The sequence below is a fragment of the Pteropus vampyrus genome, unplaced genomic scaffold (assembly GCF_000151845.1).
Source record: "Pteropus vampyrus isolate Shadow unplaced genomic scaffold, Pvam_2.0 Scaffold123, whole genome shotgun sequence".
NCBI lineage: Eukaryota > Metazoa > Chordata > Mammalia > Chiroptera > Pteropodidae > Pteropus > Pteropus vampyrus.
The window spans coordinates 2,659,073-2,675,695 of NW_011888904.1; the positions used below are offsets into that span (position 1 = coordinate 2,659,073).

Sequence of the window (16,623 nt, forward strand, 5' to 3'; positions counted from 1 at the left end):
CTGTAGAATGAACCATGAACCTCAGCTTGCTGGGTGCCTAGCCTCTGGAGAGGGATGCTTTGAGCAGGAGGTCCCATTCCCTGGGGTAGGAAGGCAGGGGCTGTGAGGGATCAAATCCTCCAGCCCTGGAAGGCAGGGGCCCCTGAGGATGGGGGCGACAGCTGTGGTACAGGGCCAGGAACCTGACACCAGGAGTAGGTCCCAAATGTCCTTCAGGAAGAGCAGGGGGAGGGTGGGCAGCCTCCCTTGGAGCAGCAGGCAGCAGCCCCAGACCTTATGGTGCATGTATGTATCCACCCCCACCTGTCCCCGCTACAGCCTCCTGGTCAGGCGGATGGCTCTTTCTCCTAATTTCCTTTGCCTGGAGCTAACACCACAGGCCTTACAAACCACTCAGGAGGCCAGGGCCAGGCCTGCCCTTTTCCCTGGGTCCCTGGGGAAGGTGTTCTAGGTTCCAAATAAGAAAAGGTGAGCTGGGAGGAGCCCTTCCTGGATTTACAGTTAGGGCCTTCAGGCTTGAACATGGCTTAAGCTCTTAGTGAATGTGTGACTCTGGGCAAGTTAACTTTTCTGAGTCTTTGTGTCGTCTATAAACTGAGCTTGGCCTATATAGGCTGGTGCTCAAGGATGGGCAGTTCTCATTCCTGGCTCCGGCTCTAGCTCCTCTTCAGGGCTGGAAGAAGCCCCATCAGCATCAATCCTCATTGTTCTATGGTCCCCCAACCTCTCAGTGTGTCTGCATGCCCATAACAGGCTCTGGGGGGGAAGGAAGGGGGAAACATCAGTAGTTTTAAAAGGCTGCTCAGGCAGTTTTATGGTGCAGCCACGTAGGAACCAGGTAACACAGTGCTGGGTCAACTGCATACCTTCATCCTCTCCCCTGTGGGGAGGGAAGGGGAGGGTGCAGGCACCCAGCTCTGGGCAGAGCTTCTCCACCTGGAGCTGGGGGTGGGGATGAGAAATAGGGGGGAAAGTGGGTAAAAGTTGAGAAGAAAGTGAAGGAGGAAGAAGAGAGTAAAGGAGAGGAGACTGGGCCAGGTGTTGGAGGAGAAGATGAAGGAAGGAGGAAGGAGAAAGAGGTGGTGAGTGGGTAAAGAGGTGGTGAGTGGGTACGCAGGGAAGACAGGAGAGGGGCGTGCCATTTATCTGCCAGCCCCTGTCTGATCAGGGAGTTTTATTTTTGGCTGAGGAGTGAATATGATTTTCAAGGCTGGAGTCTGAAGGACCAGCTGGGCCCAGTGTCTCCTGGTGACAATTTCTTCATAAAAAGGTTACTCACTGACCGTGGTTGTGCTTTACTCTCTGTGCCAGCCACCTGGCTCAGCACCAGTGTCATCTCCTTGTCTCCCCAATGATGGCCCTTAGGATTACAGCACCCAGCCTCTTGGGGTGCAGCCAGGAGCCTTCCCCAGTCTACCCTCACGCTACCATCGTGCTTCACAGGTACTGTATGGTGGTGGAAGAGCTGCAGCAGATGAAAAAAGTTCAGTGAAATGAGAAAGGCTATCAAGCCCTGTTTGGGGCATTCATGGGAAACCTGGTGCCTTGGACCAGCCAGTAGTCCGTGGGAGTATGGGAGTAAAGGAACCCTGAGTGCCCCCAACCCAGGACTGTGTAGGAGCACAGTGTGGGGAAACTGGGTGCCTGGTATGCCAACTCAAGTTCATACCTGTGACAGAGGGCCTGTCCCTAGTTCCCAGTGGTGGGCGTGGCCTCCTTCCCAAAACCTGGACAGAAGCCTCTGATCAGAGTGAGGTTTCCACGTGAGAACCCCACATCCCCAGTCCTTCATTCCAGAGACTGCTGAGCTCAAGGCTACACCAGCACAGTCATGGGTTTGGCTGACAAATGAGCTACCAAAACCACTGTGCAGCTTTGACTCCCAGCATTGTGGGGGATGGTGGAAACCTGTCTGCCGAGGAAGGTCCTTGAAGAGCCCAGAACTGAAACTGAGTTCCTGCACAGTGGGTGCTATAGGAGCCCGCTCTGACCTGGTGACAGGCTGCAGCTCTGTCTCTCTCACTGCCTTATCCTCACTTTCCAATCACCTATTTTTCAGAGAAGTGACTCTTCTTGCCCTGGCCTGCGAAGTTGGTGGTGGGAGATCAGAGGCTGGACGTCTGACCCAGGGCTCTCTGCTCAACCCCCTCACCAAGTTCCTCTTGGTGCTGAGCAGAGGTTTTCCTTGGGACCCCCCCCACTCCCACCGCCCTGAAATGGCTGAGCTGAAAGGAGAGCATAGGTGCAAGGCTCAGGAAATAGGCCTCGGCAGATGGTAGGTGGGCCTGGAACACAGGCTCACACAGCATCAGAGAGGTGCTGTCGCCCAGAAAGAAGCCCTAAATGCACAGGGCTCCAGCTCCTCAGGGAACCGGGAGGGAGACTAGCAGAGATGCCCATAGAAACAGCAGCCAGGGATGTTCTCGGCTGGGAACGCCCTAGTGGTGGACACCTTGGAGCCCTGGGCTCCCCCAGAAACAGGTGTTTACTGAGAACTGTGTAAGTGCCAAAGCTTGTGAACTATTTCCTATACTTCCATTGTTTTACACAGATAAACTCAGAGAATGTCCAAGGTTCCCTATGAAGACAGCACTCTTGCTGTCTGCGTGTTAAAGTGCTCTGAACAGGAGGTGAGAAAGGGGCGGCATCCCTGGGTATGTGCTTGAGATAACCGCGCCAGTGGTGTCACAGAAGATAATGTTCTGGTGGGAGGCTGAGGCCCAGAGAGAGGAAGGGACTTCTCCAGTGTCACATGGTGATGAGGCTCCGGGGCTGGACCAGTGCGCCATGGCCATCCTCCTGTGGCCTGCTGGCTGAAGGTGAGAAAGGCTTTGGGGAGTGCAGGTGGCCGAGTCAGGCCTCCCCTTCGTCCTCGCTGGTGCAACCCTCGGGCACCACTGGGACTAGGGATGCCCGGGTCTCTAAGTACTCGGCCTTGAACTGCTCCAGCTCCCGAAGCTCAGCCTCCAGCCGCTCCCGGTGGACTGTCCTCAGTTGCTGCAGCTGCTTCATGGGAAATGGGTTCATGTCATTGAAGGCAATGTTCCTCAGCTTCCTGCGGGGAGAGCACAGTCAGCCCGGAGCTCAGTGCCTTCCCAGGCTCACCTACATTCATTCTGCCCACATGGCTGAGGCCTCTGGCCCCTGCCTCAGGGAACTGACCTTCCAGAGAAGAAAGGTGAAAAAGAAGACAATTTCCACTCAAAGTCAAATGTAGTGAGGCAGAGGAAGCTTAGGGCTGGCTATGGGAGCTCTAACCTACTGAGGAAAGGTCGGTCAGGGAAGCTTCCTGAAGGAGGTGATGCACAAGCGGGTGGTGGGAGCGGTGGAAGGGGTGGAAGGAGCAGGGGTGGGTTCTCACCCGCTGTTACATATGGTCTTGGTGAAGAAGCGCAGGTACTGGTATATCTCCAAGCTGTCCTGCAGCCTCAGGATCTCTTCCTCATTGTACTTGAAAATGGCCAAGGCATAGCGGAATAACACCTGGGGGCAAAGTGGGGGCTCAGGTGGGGTATGGGGGACCAGGGCAGATAATCCCCAGAGGGAAGAGAATCCACACACCAGGCAGAGCGGGAGTCCCTGCACAGGCTGCAGAGGTTGAAACCTTGGAGGCGACGTGTGTGCATGGGGAGGCCACAGGGGAGGGGGAGATTGGAAATCCCAGGGGGACACAGCTTGGACTCTGGGGATTGAGGCGCAGTCCTGGCTCTACCTTGACTTGTTCTGGGACCCTGGGCGAGGGGTTGACCTGGGTAGGGCTAACGGGAATGATACTCTCTTACATGGGGCATCAGCAGGTACTGAATGAGACAAGAAATTCGAGGGTGCTCTGTGAACTGTGGGGTGCAGTATGTTATCAACCACCATGTGGAAACAGGGGTGGAGGGTGGGGGGAGGGCCTGCCCAGGGTCTCCGAAGCAAGGTCAGGGGCAGAACTGGGACCAGATCCAAGTGCCAATCTCCCATTCCAGGGCTCGGTCCAAACAGGAGGAAGAGGAGAAGCCCAGGTGACTGGAGGGGCAGCGGATGGAGTAGGGATGTGCCTTCTGTGGCATGCTCATGCTTCGTCTCCAGGGAAAGCCCCCCGCCCGCCAATAACTTTAGAAAGCATCTTTGGAGGCAGAACCACCATTTCCCGTCATGTGTGCAAAGCACTTTAGTTTACAAAGCCATACTCCCAGATGTCCTCAACAGCCTGACAGGTGACACTATCCTCCCATTCTCCAGGGGCAGACTCGAGACCCAGAGGATGACAGGACTTACCCAGGACCCTCCTGCTCCTACCTTGGTGCCCTCATATAGGAAGGCGTCCCAGACCTGGAGGAGGATATTGCTGATGAGACTGTCGGCAAAGACCACAAGGAACCAGTTGAAGGTGATGAAGGAGAGGTCCACGCGGTGCTGCCCCAGGTGGGCCATCAGTCTGGGCAGCTTCTCTGAGAGGAGGTCCTGGAGCACCCGCTGGTCCACCTGGAGGCCAGTGAGAGGGCCCTTAGTCAGCTGCTGCCCCAGGGAAGGGGCTGCCTTGCTCCCTGCCTGCCCCTTCACACCCAGCCAGTCTACATGTAGTCCTAGAGCTGCTCAGCATGGGTCTCACCCTGCCCAGGGTGTGCAGAGCGCAGGGAGGAGCTAGAGACCAGCCTGGCTGGGAGAAGGTACAGGAGCAGCACATCATTCCTCTGCTCCCAAGTTGGAACACTGGGCTTTGAAGCAGAGGTCTCTGTGGACTGTTGAGGTCTTGGCCAGGGGAGTTTTAGCCCTTTTGCCCCTCTGAGCTTCATACCATGCAGGAGCTTAGACTTGTATTGCCTGACACATGGCTGCTTCTCTATACCCATTTTGGGCCTCATGCAGAAGATGCTCAGTGCATGTTTGGGGCAAGGTCCTGGCGGCGGGTATTGGGGGGAGTCACACTGTCCTGCCACCCCGGACATCAAGGAAACCTAAAGAGGGATGCTACTGGGCAATGGTTGCCAGTGACCTCTCGATGTGGTCACTGTTATGCCTCTGTCCTTCTTTTACTTGACTGGGCTGCTGACTCCAAGCACTGGCTCCAAGATCCGGTTCTTTTGTGGTTTGCCTCCCACCTCCAGGACAGGCCCATGTAAATCTCCTTTTGCTCTTCCTTTCCTGTAACTGTGGGTTTCTCAGCCCTCTCCCTCCATTTACATCCTCTTCCTGGTGTTAGCTGTGGGCTGTTGCGGCCTCGTGTCCAGCTCAAAATCTTGGGTAATTCATTCAATCTAAGATGCCACCGAGCCTTCTGAAGGATTTACAGATAAACTGATGTGTCTGGGATTACTTCAAGACCATCAAAACAGGAGGAGTGGGTGGGCGTTTAGATGAGACCGCACTGGCCTCCCTATATTGATAATTATTGAAACTAGATGGATGATGGATACATGGAGGTTCATATTACATTTTCTCGATTATTTTGTACATTTGAAATTTTCTATACTAAAAAATGAAAACAAAAACAACCCATCACAACTCAATTTTAGAGGTGTGGAAACATGAACATAAAATATTTCCTAGCCTGCCTTGCAACTAGAGATGCCAAGTGGTACTGTTCTGACCAGTGGGTGTAAGCAGAAATTGCTGGGTTGGGGAAAGCTGTTTGAAAGGAAGCAAGTTCTTGCCTTTTACCTTCTGCTTCTTCCACCCTGGACCATGGCCATAGTGCCAGAGGTGGTACAGCCATCTTGTGACCACGAGATGACAAGGAGGATGAAAGTCATATGCTAGGATGGCACAGAGCTAAAACGAACCTTCAGCTTTGTCATTACTTGAGAAGAATAATCCCCCACTTAAGCCACTATTAGGTTGGGCCTCCCTTCCATGCAGCCAAATACATCCTTCCTGCTTCATCACCTATTTCCTGATCTAAATCTTGATCTCTAGCCCTGACCTTTCTCCTCCATACCTGAACACCCACTGCATCCTGACCTCCCCACCCAGGTGGATGTTCCAGAAGGAGGAAGTGGTTTTGGGCAATTGCAGTAGGAAAGGAGAACAGGATGAATAGGCAAGTAATAGCTTAGTAGGTTTGGGGTGGGAAGTGAGAAAGTTCCCTCTGGGTGGCCTCTCTCCATAAAGCAGATGGTGCTGATGCAGCCAGAATGAGACACTGGGTGAGGCAGGGGAGATGGGACAGTAAAGACAAGAGGTTTGAAGTGGCTTTGCATTTAAGCCTCTCAAAAGCCCAGGAAGTTCAAAACCAGACAAGCCTGGGGTCTGAGAGGTGATGTCACTTGCCGAGGCCACACAGCTGATTACTGGAAGGGTCGACTCTGACTTAGCTCCACTGGACTCCAGGGCTGGCTTGTGCTCAGAGGGCAGTTGAGGAGGTCATGAGATGATGAAGGCAGCTGTGCTTCTCAGTAGGAAGTGATGAGTGTGTGTGAAGAATCATTACCTCTTTCATCCTCCCAGTCCCATCTTCCACCCCACCTGACCTGTTTTGAAATTCTTTACTGGCAAATAACAAGTGACACTAGATTTTCCTCTCTTCCCCTCCCCAGGAAACCAACTGTTTCTAATAACATAATGTCACCACTAGAATAACAACAGTCTATCTCGTGGGGAGGGCCCCAACAATTCTAAAGGTCATCAGCTCTCACCGGAACTCCCTAGAAGTCCCATTGTACAGAGGGATAAATGGAAGCCTGAGAGATTCTTACCTTTTCTAAGATTCACTGGCTCATAGGAGCAACTCAGCAGCAGACCTGTATAGCAGTCCTTAAGTCCTCTCCCTCCCTTGCTCACCTGGGACGCTGTCAGTGTCTTGCTGTAGTAATCAGCTGGCATGATGGTCTCCACGATGGCCACCAGGCACCAGAAAGCACTCTCCTCTTCATCCAGGACCAGCAGAGCAATGGCCGCCAGCCTGGTGTGGGAGGGAAGGAGGCCTGGAGTGACATGCAGAAGTCACAGCCAGGCAGTTTCCCACAGAAGTGGCTCCTTGAGTACCGGAGGGAAGTCCTGCCCAATCCCCGTCCCTAACCAGGCTGATGTTCTTGGTACCTGGGGTGAGAGGAACAAGGTTTTGGGGAGGACTACATAGGGGATTTCTGGAGCAATTGGGATTATCTTAGAGCAGGAGTTCTGGAGTCCTGTTGCCTGGGTGTAAATCCTGGTCCTGCTGCTTCCTTGCTGGGTGACCTTGGGCAAGTTACTTAGCCTCTCTGAGCCTCAGCGTCCTCCTAATAATCACAGGACTGCTATGGGGATGAACACAGTTAAACACATGTTAAATGCCAAGCAAAAGACCTGACACATGAGTGCTTTATAAATGTTTGCTACCCTCATCTTAATATCCACAGGCTTTGCTTGAGACCTTTGCAAGTGTGCTAACTTCTCCAAGCCTCAGTTTCATTTGTAAAGTAGAATTAACAATAGCTATTTTCCAGGGCTGCGAGACATTCTGAACAAGAAAGACCTTCCTTGCCTTGCTCACTGTCTGGCATATACTAGGTGCTCAACACACAGAGTTTTTTTTCTTCCTTTGCTTCCCCGCTCCCCCAAAGTTATCATGAGGCTCTGATGAAATCAAGGGTAAGAAAGAAAAAACCCACAGTGCTGAGCAGGGCAGTCTGCTTGGAAGAAGTACTATTTCCTCTTTCTCCCAGCTTTCCTGGCAGGGCTCTTTCAGGGCCAATCCAAGAATATATCTCCCAAAATGCACTTGTCTGTCAAGATGCTAAGTGAACGCAAGATCCCACATTCAAAGATGGTTAGGGAATGCTGTATAGCTTAGCTCCCTTTTAGAGGCTTAGGATACAGAATATCTTAGCAAAGCCTCTTGGAAATCCTGCAGTGACAAAACCCTGTGTGACTCTAACCCAAGGCTGTCCAGTGGGGCAGTGGAGCCCCTTTTATACATTGCACCCGCTAAACACCTTTGGGGAGATGCCACTTTACAGCATTGTTAAGGCTCACACTCTTGATGGGCTTACAGAACACATGTCATTGTCCAGATATTTATGCTTCTTTGGGCTCTTACTAGATTGGATTCATGAACTCCAACCTCTTCTGAGGTTCATGCTTTTTTACGAAACAGGTTCCACTCTCAAAAGTAAAAAGAAACCCCTTTTATCTCTCTAGTAGGGCAGGAAAGAATTTCTTTTTACCCTGGGTAAAATATTTATACAAACTTTCCTGAATCTGAGCTGAGTGGATGGAGAGAACAATACAAGTCTCCTGGGTAACAGGAAATTCTGCCCTCTCAGAGCTGGAAAAGGGAGCAGGGCACTTCACAGGTCATGTGTTCAGGGACAGCAAATGTGTGATACACTGGCCACCATTCTCTTTGTCTATGCCCAGGGCAGACATTGCTAATTGATCGTGGCACTCTTTCCCACTGAGTCAGGAGGCAGCCTTGAAAACTCATAAGACAAAGTTCCAGGCAGCTGCTTACTACTGGTCATCTCTGGTCTAACCTCTTTGCAGGCGGGAAGACCTAGGCTCAGAAAGCAAAAGTGACTTGCTCAAGATCACATAATCAGTTGGTGGCAGAGTGGAAGTAGAACCCAGGGCTCCCAAAACTAACCTGGTATTCTTTCCACCCTACCCCTTTCCACTGGAGCCTCAGAATGTGTTCAGTCCAGGAGCTGGCTGCCAGTATCAGCTTATATTTCTGCACACATTAAAAGGTCAGTGATAAGAGGCTGCTGGTCTCAGCTAGGGCCTACTAACTGCTCAGGGCTCTAGCTAGACTCCAACTTAAAGCATTCAGGGCCCAAGTGGGTCTGCAAAGAAGGAAGTGTGGTAATGGGGGAGAGAGGGAAACTACTTTAAAATACTCCACTTACATTTTAAAGGAAAATGGCTTTAAATTTTTTCCTCTAAATTTTTACTATATCCATCATTCTAAACAGGCTGGATTTGTTGCATACAAGCAGGGTCTGTCCTTGAGACACGACACATGCAATTCCAAGGGCTACCACTAGATGACGGCACTCGGACAAGTGAAAGGTGCCTGCAGGCTTGGGTTGAGGGCCTTTGAAATAAGGGGCACTGCACTCTCCATATTTGAATGGGCTCTTTCTATTACAAATAACTTCCTATTTAAAGCAGTGATATGAATATTCACCTAAATACCAATTATTGGTTAAAAAAAAAAGCATTCTAAGAAAGAAGTAAAGAAATACCCTCTGGGTGTCGTCCCTCTCTTGGTCTCAGTTGTTCCTTTATACCCCTCAGCCACTGTTGCTGCCACTTTCCACACAGGGAGGAGCTTCTTTCCTTCTGTGAGGCTGTCTCAATACCCCCTACTGCTGTAGGATTCTCTCCCTGCCTCGCCTCTTCAGCACAGATTAACTGGGATTTAACACAGAATTCTGGGATTTAACCCAGAATTCTCAGTAATTGTACATGTATATGCTCGATTTCACCCAATTTAGACTGGAAATAAAGTATCAAAAATATCTACCCTTGGGAACCATTTCAATTTTAGTAGGGACACTCTGAATGTTTATTCTGTGTTGAATAAATGTCACATACGCTTATTCTGAAAAAAGAGCGGAATGGCATATGTAAATTTTACTTGAGTATATGTGTATTTAAATTAAGTCAAAACTTGCTTTGGGAAATATCTGAGATTGTGTAACCTCTATAAAGATAACTGGGGTCAGGAGAGTCCCCCACAGTACTGGAGGGGGCAGCTCTACCAGGTCACCCCACCCCTATCCCTTGTTTCCTGATGATGGACTAGGAGAAATGAATCCAGGCTGGGCCGAACAGATTCCTTCCTTTGGGAATTTACATGTGAGACATAAGGGTATCGACAAGGGAGAAGACTTGCTGAAAGGCTCTAGACTCAAAGGCTCAGGTCTCCATTTTGACAGCCTCGATGGGCCCTGGACAGAGGCTGGTCCACGGAGACAGAAGGAAGCAGACACGTGGAATGAGAGGGGCCAGAGACTACACAGCTCTACAGAGAGCTGCTGAGCTGTATAACAGCGCTGCATAATCTCGTGAGACCACGTCCCCGTGGAGTGTGGTGTGAGTGGTGCCCACTGGGGTTGTGCAGTTGCCTCGGCTTCCCAGGACCATCTCGTCTCTAGCTCTATTTTCTTTTCCTGTGTGAAGTTCCCCTGTAGCATTTACAAATTCTCTTTCCCTTGGGTGCTGCTGGAGTGGGTTTTATTTAAAGCAAATGATCACTGACCCAGATTGTTCTGAAATCTGTGAGCTGGGCTGTGTACTACATGATGCCAGAGGACTGTCCATCCACCATGCTTTCTATGGGAGTGGCACTTCCCTGAGCACAAATCTGGGGGAGCGCATAGGATGAGGAGCCTGTTTTGAACATGTTGTTTCACCTGCTTGTCCCCATTTGTACAGTGGGGATCATATTAAGCATCCTGACTCACCTCTCTGGGTTCTTGGGAGGCCCTAAAGAGACAGAAGGGTGCTCTGTGTCCTCACTGGGACTATGTTGCTCACCTGTTCAGGCCCTGGCAGTAACCGATGGAGGGGTTCTGCCAGGAGAAGGCCAACAACACACGGCGGAGCTTGTCGGGGAAGCTGGAGGTAGGACAGGTGAAGTGCTTGTTGTTGGGGAAGGTACGGTTCAGGTCCAGCTCGATCTGGCGGGCAGCAGGGTGCTTACAGGCCTGGCCCCGGCTCAGCAGCTCCTGGTAGCGGCCAGGGGCCTGCAGGTGCTGAACGCGGAGGTGGACCAGCCACCTCCAGACACGTGGCCGGTGCTCGCAGGACACGCCTGCCCGCAGCAGCTGCTTGAGCTCGACCGAGGGTGTAAGCTCACCCAAGGCAGCCCAGCGGTCTCGCAGTGGCCGCTCCACAGCCTCATGGGCCAGCAGGTGGTGGGAGCGCACCTCCAGTGCCTGGATCTTGGCCAGCAGCTTCAGGTCTTCCACCTCGTAGTTGGGCACCGTCAGGAAGCCATACTCATCATACTCGCTGCCAGCAAAAAGCCCATATTAGCAACACCTTGCAGAGCCCTTCCCCAGATGAGGGGCAGCATGGAGGGGATGGACTCTGGGCAAGGTTCCTGCCTTGGCTTTGCCACAGGTTAGACATGCAGCTCTAGACAGGTCACTTCAGTTCCCTGAATTTCGGTTTGCTCATCGTCCAATGAGTAGAGGAACACCTGCCCTGCCTCATGAAGACCCACTGAGATCCTCTGTTATAAACTGCTGAGGGCTCAAACAGTGCCTGGCACATAGTAAGTGCTGCAGAGACATTAACTCATTCTGTGCAAATATAAAGGACCCTCTTATTACTCCATGTTGCCTCAGGCCCAGGGAGTTTTGCATTGCCAATATAGAACCCCATTTCCACAGCTAGTAAGCCCAGGATGGATGGAGAGCAGACAGCACCAATGACAAGCAGAAATGGGAGAGCTGGGGATCTATTCCAGAAGTCCTTTCATTTATTCAAAATTGATTTGCCCCTACTTGTGTGCCCTGCATGTGCTATCTCACTGAATCCTACTGATCTTACGTAACAGGGATCTTAGCCCACATCTTATGGAAGCTGTATATGGGGCTCTGAGAGGTAAAGTGACTTGTCCAAGGTCACACAGTGAGAGAGACAAGTTTGGCTCCAAAACTTGGGCTCCTACCACTAGGCTACCCAGCCTCTGGGAGCCTTTAACCCCAGCCATAGCCCCTTGCATCATATTTAACTGTCCTTGTCCACTGTGCTCAGCAAGAGCTTGGCTCACGGGAGGCTGGCTTGTCTCCTCTCCTCCCCTTCTCTGGGACGCAGCCTGGAGAAGTGAAGGACAAGAAAGGCGCTCTGGAGGCAGACCCAGGCCAGCTGCGCTAATGTGCTGTGTGGCCCTGGGCAACAGGCGGCCTCCTCTGACCCTGCACTGCCTCTGCTGTAAACTGGGGCCCATCCCAACCACATACTCATTTATCTTAGCTTATGGGGAGGTAAGGGATATGCAGTGCTTGCACACGGTCAACGGGGCAGCCGGGGACCCTCAGGTCATGCAGAGCCAGCCTTGCCCTGGCCAGCCGCTGGACTCACCTAATGGGGCTCAGCTCCACACCATCGGCAGAGGCATCGCTGGCTTCCCACTGTAGTGCCTCCTGGATGAGTTGCCTGAGCAGCTCGGAGCACTCGCTGGCCTCGTTCCCCACGGCCTCTTGCAGCCTCCGCAGCCCTGCTAGGTACTTGCTTTCCACCTGGCAGTTCTTGGCTTGGAGATAGGCACACTGTGGGAGGGTGGGGGAGGGCTGGTCAGGACACCTGGCTGGGCTTGGGCTGCCCCAGAGGCCTGAGGCCTGAACAGCTTTAGGTAGCGCATCTCTTCTCCCAGCTCTCATCTCCCATCCCCTCCCCACTCTCAGCTCTTCATGGAAGGGAAAGGAGATGGGCCCCTAATCCCAGGATTTACAGCAAGGCAGAAAGGGCTCCAGGCAAGAGAGAACCAGGACCAGGGCTAGAGCTGGATTCAAAAGAAAGAGGGGTGGGGTGGGCAGGGACAGCACAGGCTCTTGTCTGACCTGCAGTCCCATCCTGGTTCAGTCTACTGGCTGGGTGACCTGTGGCAAGTTACTTAACTTCTCTGTGCCTTAGCTTCTTCATCTGAACGATGAGGATAATACAGAGTTTACCTCAGGATTCTGGTGAGGCTCAGATGAGCCCATGTGTGTAACACGCTTCCCAGGGCACTTGGCCTAGAGTGAGCTCTCTGAGGTATTACTGAGCAGTGTCCAGGGGATGGACATGAACTCTGGACACTGCCCTTGTGCTTTCTGCTGCCCCCAGGTGGGCTCTTTCTGTTCTTCCAACACACTACCTATCTCCTATCTCATAGAACACACACTGTACACCTCCCATCTGCCTAGCCCCTCCCTCAATCTTGAACTTTTGTGTTTCTATTTCTACAAGCTGGGTGGTGCTGGACAAGTCAGGTAACTTCCCTGGGCCCTGTCTTCCTTCTCTGTAAGACGGAGATGGGAAACATCTGCCTCGTAGCACTGCCATGCCTCTGGGCCATCCTGGGATGGCAGAATGGCAGCATTCTGGCCAAGGTTGCCATTCTGCTGCACCCCTGCCTGGTCACCATCTCCGAAAGTCTGCCGAGCATCGACTCCAAGCCCGAGAGCCTGTTCTACTTGTTCCAGTTGTCTCCTACCTCTGCTTCCTGTGTCCCCTCACCAAGAACCTTCTTAGGGATTCTGCCACAGACTCCCAAGTCTCCCCACCTCCAGGCTCACCTCCTTAACTCCACCAAGCACCCAGTTTCCTCAAAACCTACGTCTGACTGAGGCCCTCCCCACTCAAAACCTCTCAACAACTCCCAGCTTCCTCAGCTGTGCTACCAAGTCCTCATCCTCCAGCCTGATGGCTCACTCCCACACCACTCCTTGTCCTTGCCTCTTGGCCTATAGGTCCTGACAACCTGTCTCCCTTCTTGGAAGGCTCTTCTCCACTGTTCGCCTGGACAACACTAACTCACTTTTAGGACTCCGTTCAGAAGGCACCTCAACCAAGAAGCCTTCCTCGACTTTCTTCCACTCTTTGGGCCCCAAAGAATTGTGTGTGCCCAACTGCATCTTGATTGTGTTCGACTCCCTCACTAGTCTGTACCCTTCTTGAAAAGTCTGAGGACTGGGGTTAGGTCTTTAAATGTTCAGTAGAATTCATCAGTGAAGGCTTTCTTTGTTGGGAGATTTCTAATTACTGATTCAATCTCCTTACTAGTTATAAGTCTGTTCAGATTTTCTATTCCTTTCTGATTTAGTCTTGGCAGGTTTTATGTTTCTAGAAATATGGCCATTTCATTTAGGTTTTCCAATTTGTTGGTATGCAATTGTTCATAATACTCTTAAATTCTTTTTATTTCTGTAGAATTGGTAGTAACGGCCCCACTTTCATTTCTGATTTTAATCTGAGTCTTCTCTTTTTCTCTTAGGCCACTTATCTTGAGGTTTGTCAGTTTTGTTCATCTTTCTGAAAAATCAACTTCTGGTTTCACTGATTTTCTCTATTGCTTTTTGTTCTCTATATCATTTATCTCCGCTTTAATCTTTATTACTTCCTTCCTTCGGCTAGCTTTGGGTTTAGTTCTTTTTCTAGTTTCTTAAGTTGTAAAGTGTGGTTGTTGATTTGAGATCCTCGTTGTTTTTGAAAGTAAGCATTTATAGCTATAAGCTTTCTTCTTGCATGGCTTTCATTGTATCCCATAAGATTTAGTATGTTGTATTTTCTCTTCTATTTGTCTCTAAGTATTTTCTAATTCCCTTGTGATTTCTTCTTTGATTCACTGTTTAATAGTATGTTGTTTAATTTCTACAAATTTGTGAATTTTCCAGTTTTACTTCTGTTATTGATTTCTAACTTCATTCCACTGTGGTTGGAGAAGATATTTTGTATGACATTTGTCTATTTAAATCTATTGAGACATAATTTGTGGTCAAGCATATGGTTGGTCCTGGAAAATGCCCCTTATGCACTTGAAGAAAATGTGTATGCTTGTTGTAGTTGGGTAGTGTTCTGTATACGTCTATTAGATTAAGTTGGTTTATTATGTTGTTTAAGTCCTCTATTTCCTTACTTATCATCTGTCTAGTTCTACCCATTATTCAGAGTGGGGTACTGAAGTCTCCAAGTGCTATTGTAGAACTGTCCATTTCTTCTTTCCATTCTGTCAGTTTTTGCTTCATATATTTTGTCAGCCTGTTGTTCGATGTATAAACATTTATAACTGTTGTTATCTTCTCACTGTATTGAACTTTTTATTAATATATAATGTCTTTGTCTCTTATAACTTTTTTAAAAATTTAAAATCTCTTTTGTCTGATATTAATATAGCCATCCTGCTCTCTTTTGGTTACTGTTTGCATAAGATGTCTTTTCTATCCTTTCACATTCAATTTTTTTGTGTCTTTGGATATAAAATGAATCTCTTATAGACAGCATATAGTTGGATCATTTGTTTTTATCCATTCTACAAATCTATATCTTTTGCTTACAGTCTAATTCATTTACATTTAAAGTAATTATTGATAAAGAGGGACTTACTTCTGTCATTTTGCTATTTGTTTTCTATATGCCTTAAAACTTTTTTATCCTTCATTTCCTGCATTACTATCTTTTTTGTGTATAGTTGATGTTTGGTAGTGAAATGTTTAAATTCCTTTCTCATTTCCTTTTGTATATATTCTATAGCTATTTTCTTCGTGGTTACCATAGGGATTACATTTAAAGTTCCTAAAGTTATAACATTCTAATTTGAATTTATACCAGCTTAACTTCCTTAACATACAAAAACTCTGCATCTTTATAGTTCCGTTCCTATCCTTTCGGTTGTTGATGCCACAAAATTACATCTTAATACACTGTGTGCCCCAAAACATAAAGTACTAATTCTTTGAAATGTGTTAGTCTCTGAAATTATATGGAAAACAAAATGTAGCGTTCCAAACCAAAGTTACAGTACTACTAGCTTTTAGACTAATAATTGTTTTTTTTAAATGTATTAGTCTCTTAAATCATATAGAAAACAAAAAGCAGAGTTATAAACAATTTTTATAATACTAGCTTTTATAATTGCTCATGTATTTACATTTATCGAGATCTTTATTTTTTCAGACAGCTTTCAGTTACTATCTAGTGTCCTTTCATTTAACCGTGAAGGACTCCCCTGAGCATTTCTTGAACATCAGGTCTAGTGGTAATGAACTTCCTCAGCTTTTGTTTATCTGAAAATGTCTTAATTTCTCCCTCATTTTTGAAGGAAATTTTGCCAGATATGGATTCTTGGTTGATGGCTTTTTTTCTTCCTTTCAGCACTTTAAATATATCAGCCTACTGCCTTCTGGCCTCCAAAGTTTCTGATGAGAAAGCTGCTCATCACTTTATTGAGGATCACTTGTATGTGATGAGTCAATTCTTTCTGCTTTCATGATATCTCTTTGTCTGTGACACTTGGAAGTCTGATTATAATGTGTCTTGGTGTGTGTCTCTTTCAGTTTATCTTACTTGATGTCTGTTAAGCTTCTTGGATGTTTATATTCATGTATTTCAAGAAACTTAGGATTATTTTCAGCCATTATTTCTTCCAACATTCTCTCTGCTCTTTTCTCTCTCTTTTCCTTCTGGGACTGCCATAATATAATGGGTACGTTGTTCCACTTAATGGTATCTCCTGGATCACTTAGGCTGTTCATTTTTCTTCAGTTTTTTTCTTTTTGTTTCTGACTTGATATTTCCATTGTCCTTCACTGATTCTTTCTGCCTTTGAATCCCTCTAGGGAATTTTTCATTTCAGTTATTGTACTTTCCAGCTCCAGGATTTCTTTTGGTTTCTTTTTAGATTTTCTTTATCTTTATTAAGATTTCCACTTTGTTTATACACTACTTTCTTAACTCTTCACATCTTGCTTTAGTTCTCTGAGCATCTTTAAGATATATATTTTAAAGATTTTGTCTAGTATATCTATCTACCATCGGGTCTTTTTCAGAGACAGTTTCTGTTGATCTATTTTTTTCCTTTCAATGGGCCATACTTTCCTGATTTTTAATATACTTTGTGATATTTTGTTGAAAACTGGACAACTGAATATAATAATGTGGTAACTCTGGAAATCAGATTCTCACTGTTTCCTAGGGCTTTTTAGGTATTTATTTTTAATTTAATTT

General features: G+C 48.4%; 1 protein-coding gene across 4 annotated transcripts in view; it reads right to left on the bottom strand.

The window, feature by feature from the left end:
- Nucleotides 1–2,502: 2,502 nt before the first annotated feature.
- TBC1D2 (TBC1 domain family member 2) overlaps nucleotides 2,503–16,623 on the bottom strand; it is a 46,916-nt gene continuing 32,795 nt past the window's right edge. For all 4 annotated transcript variants that reach the window (XM_011366245.2, XM_023534226.1, XM_023534227.1 and 1 more), the window contains 6 exons: nucleotides 12,001–12,188; nucleotides 10,447–10,923; nucleotides 6,766–6,886; nucleotides 4,285–4,470; nucleotides 3,362–3,483; nucleotides 2,503–3,055 (listed from right to left, as the gene is read on the bottom strand). In XM_011366245.2, the coding sequence (XP_011364547.1) occupies nucleotides 2,854–3,055; nucleotides 3,362–3,483; nucleotides 4,285–4,470; nucleotides 6,766–6,886; nucleotides 10,447–10,923; nucleotides 12,001–12,188 (1,296 nt within the window). In that variant the 3' untranslated portion in view covers nucleotides 2,503–2,853. The remainder of the gene's footprint in view (nucleotides 3,056–3,361; nucleotides 3,484–4,284; nucleotides 4,471–6,765; nucleotides 6,887–10,446; nucleotides 10,924–12,000; nucleotides 12,189–16,623) is intronic.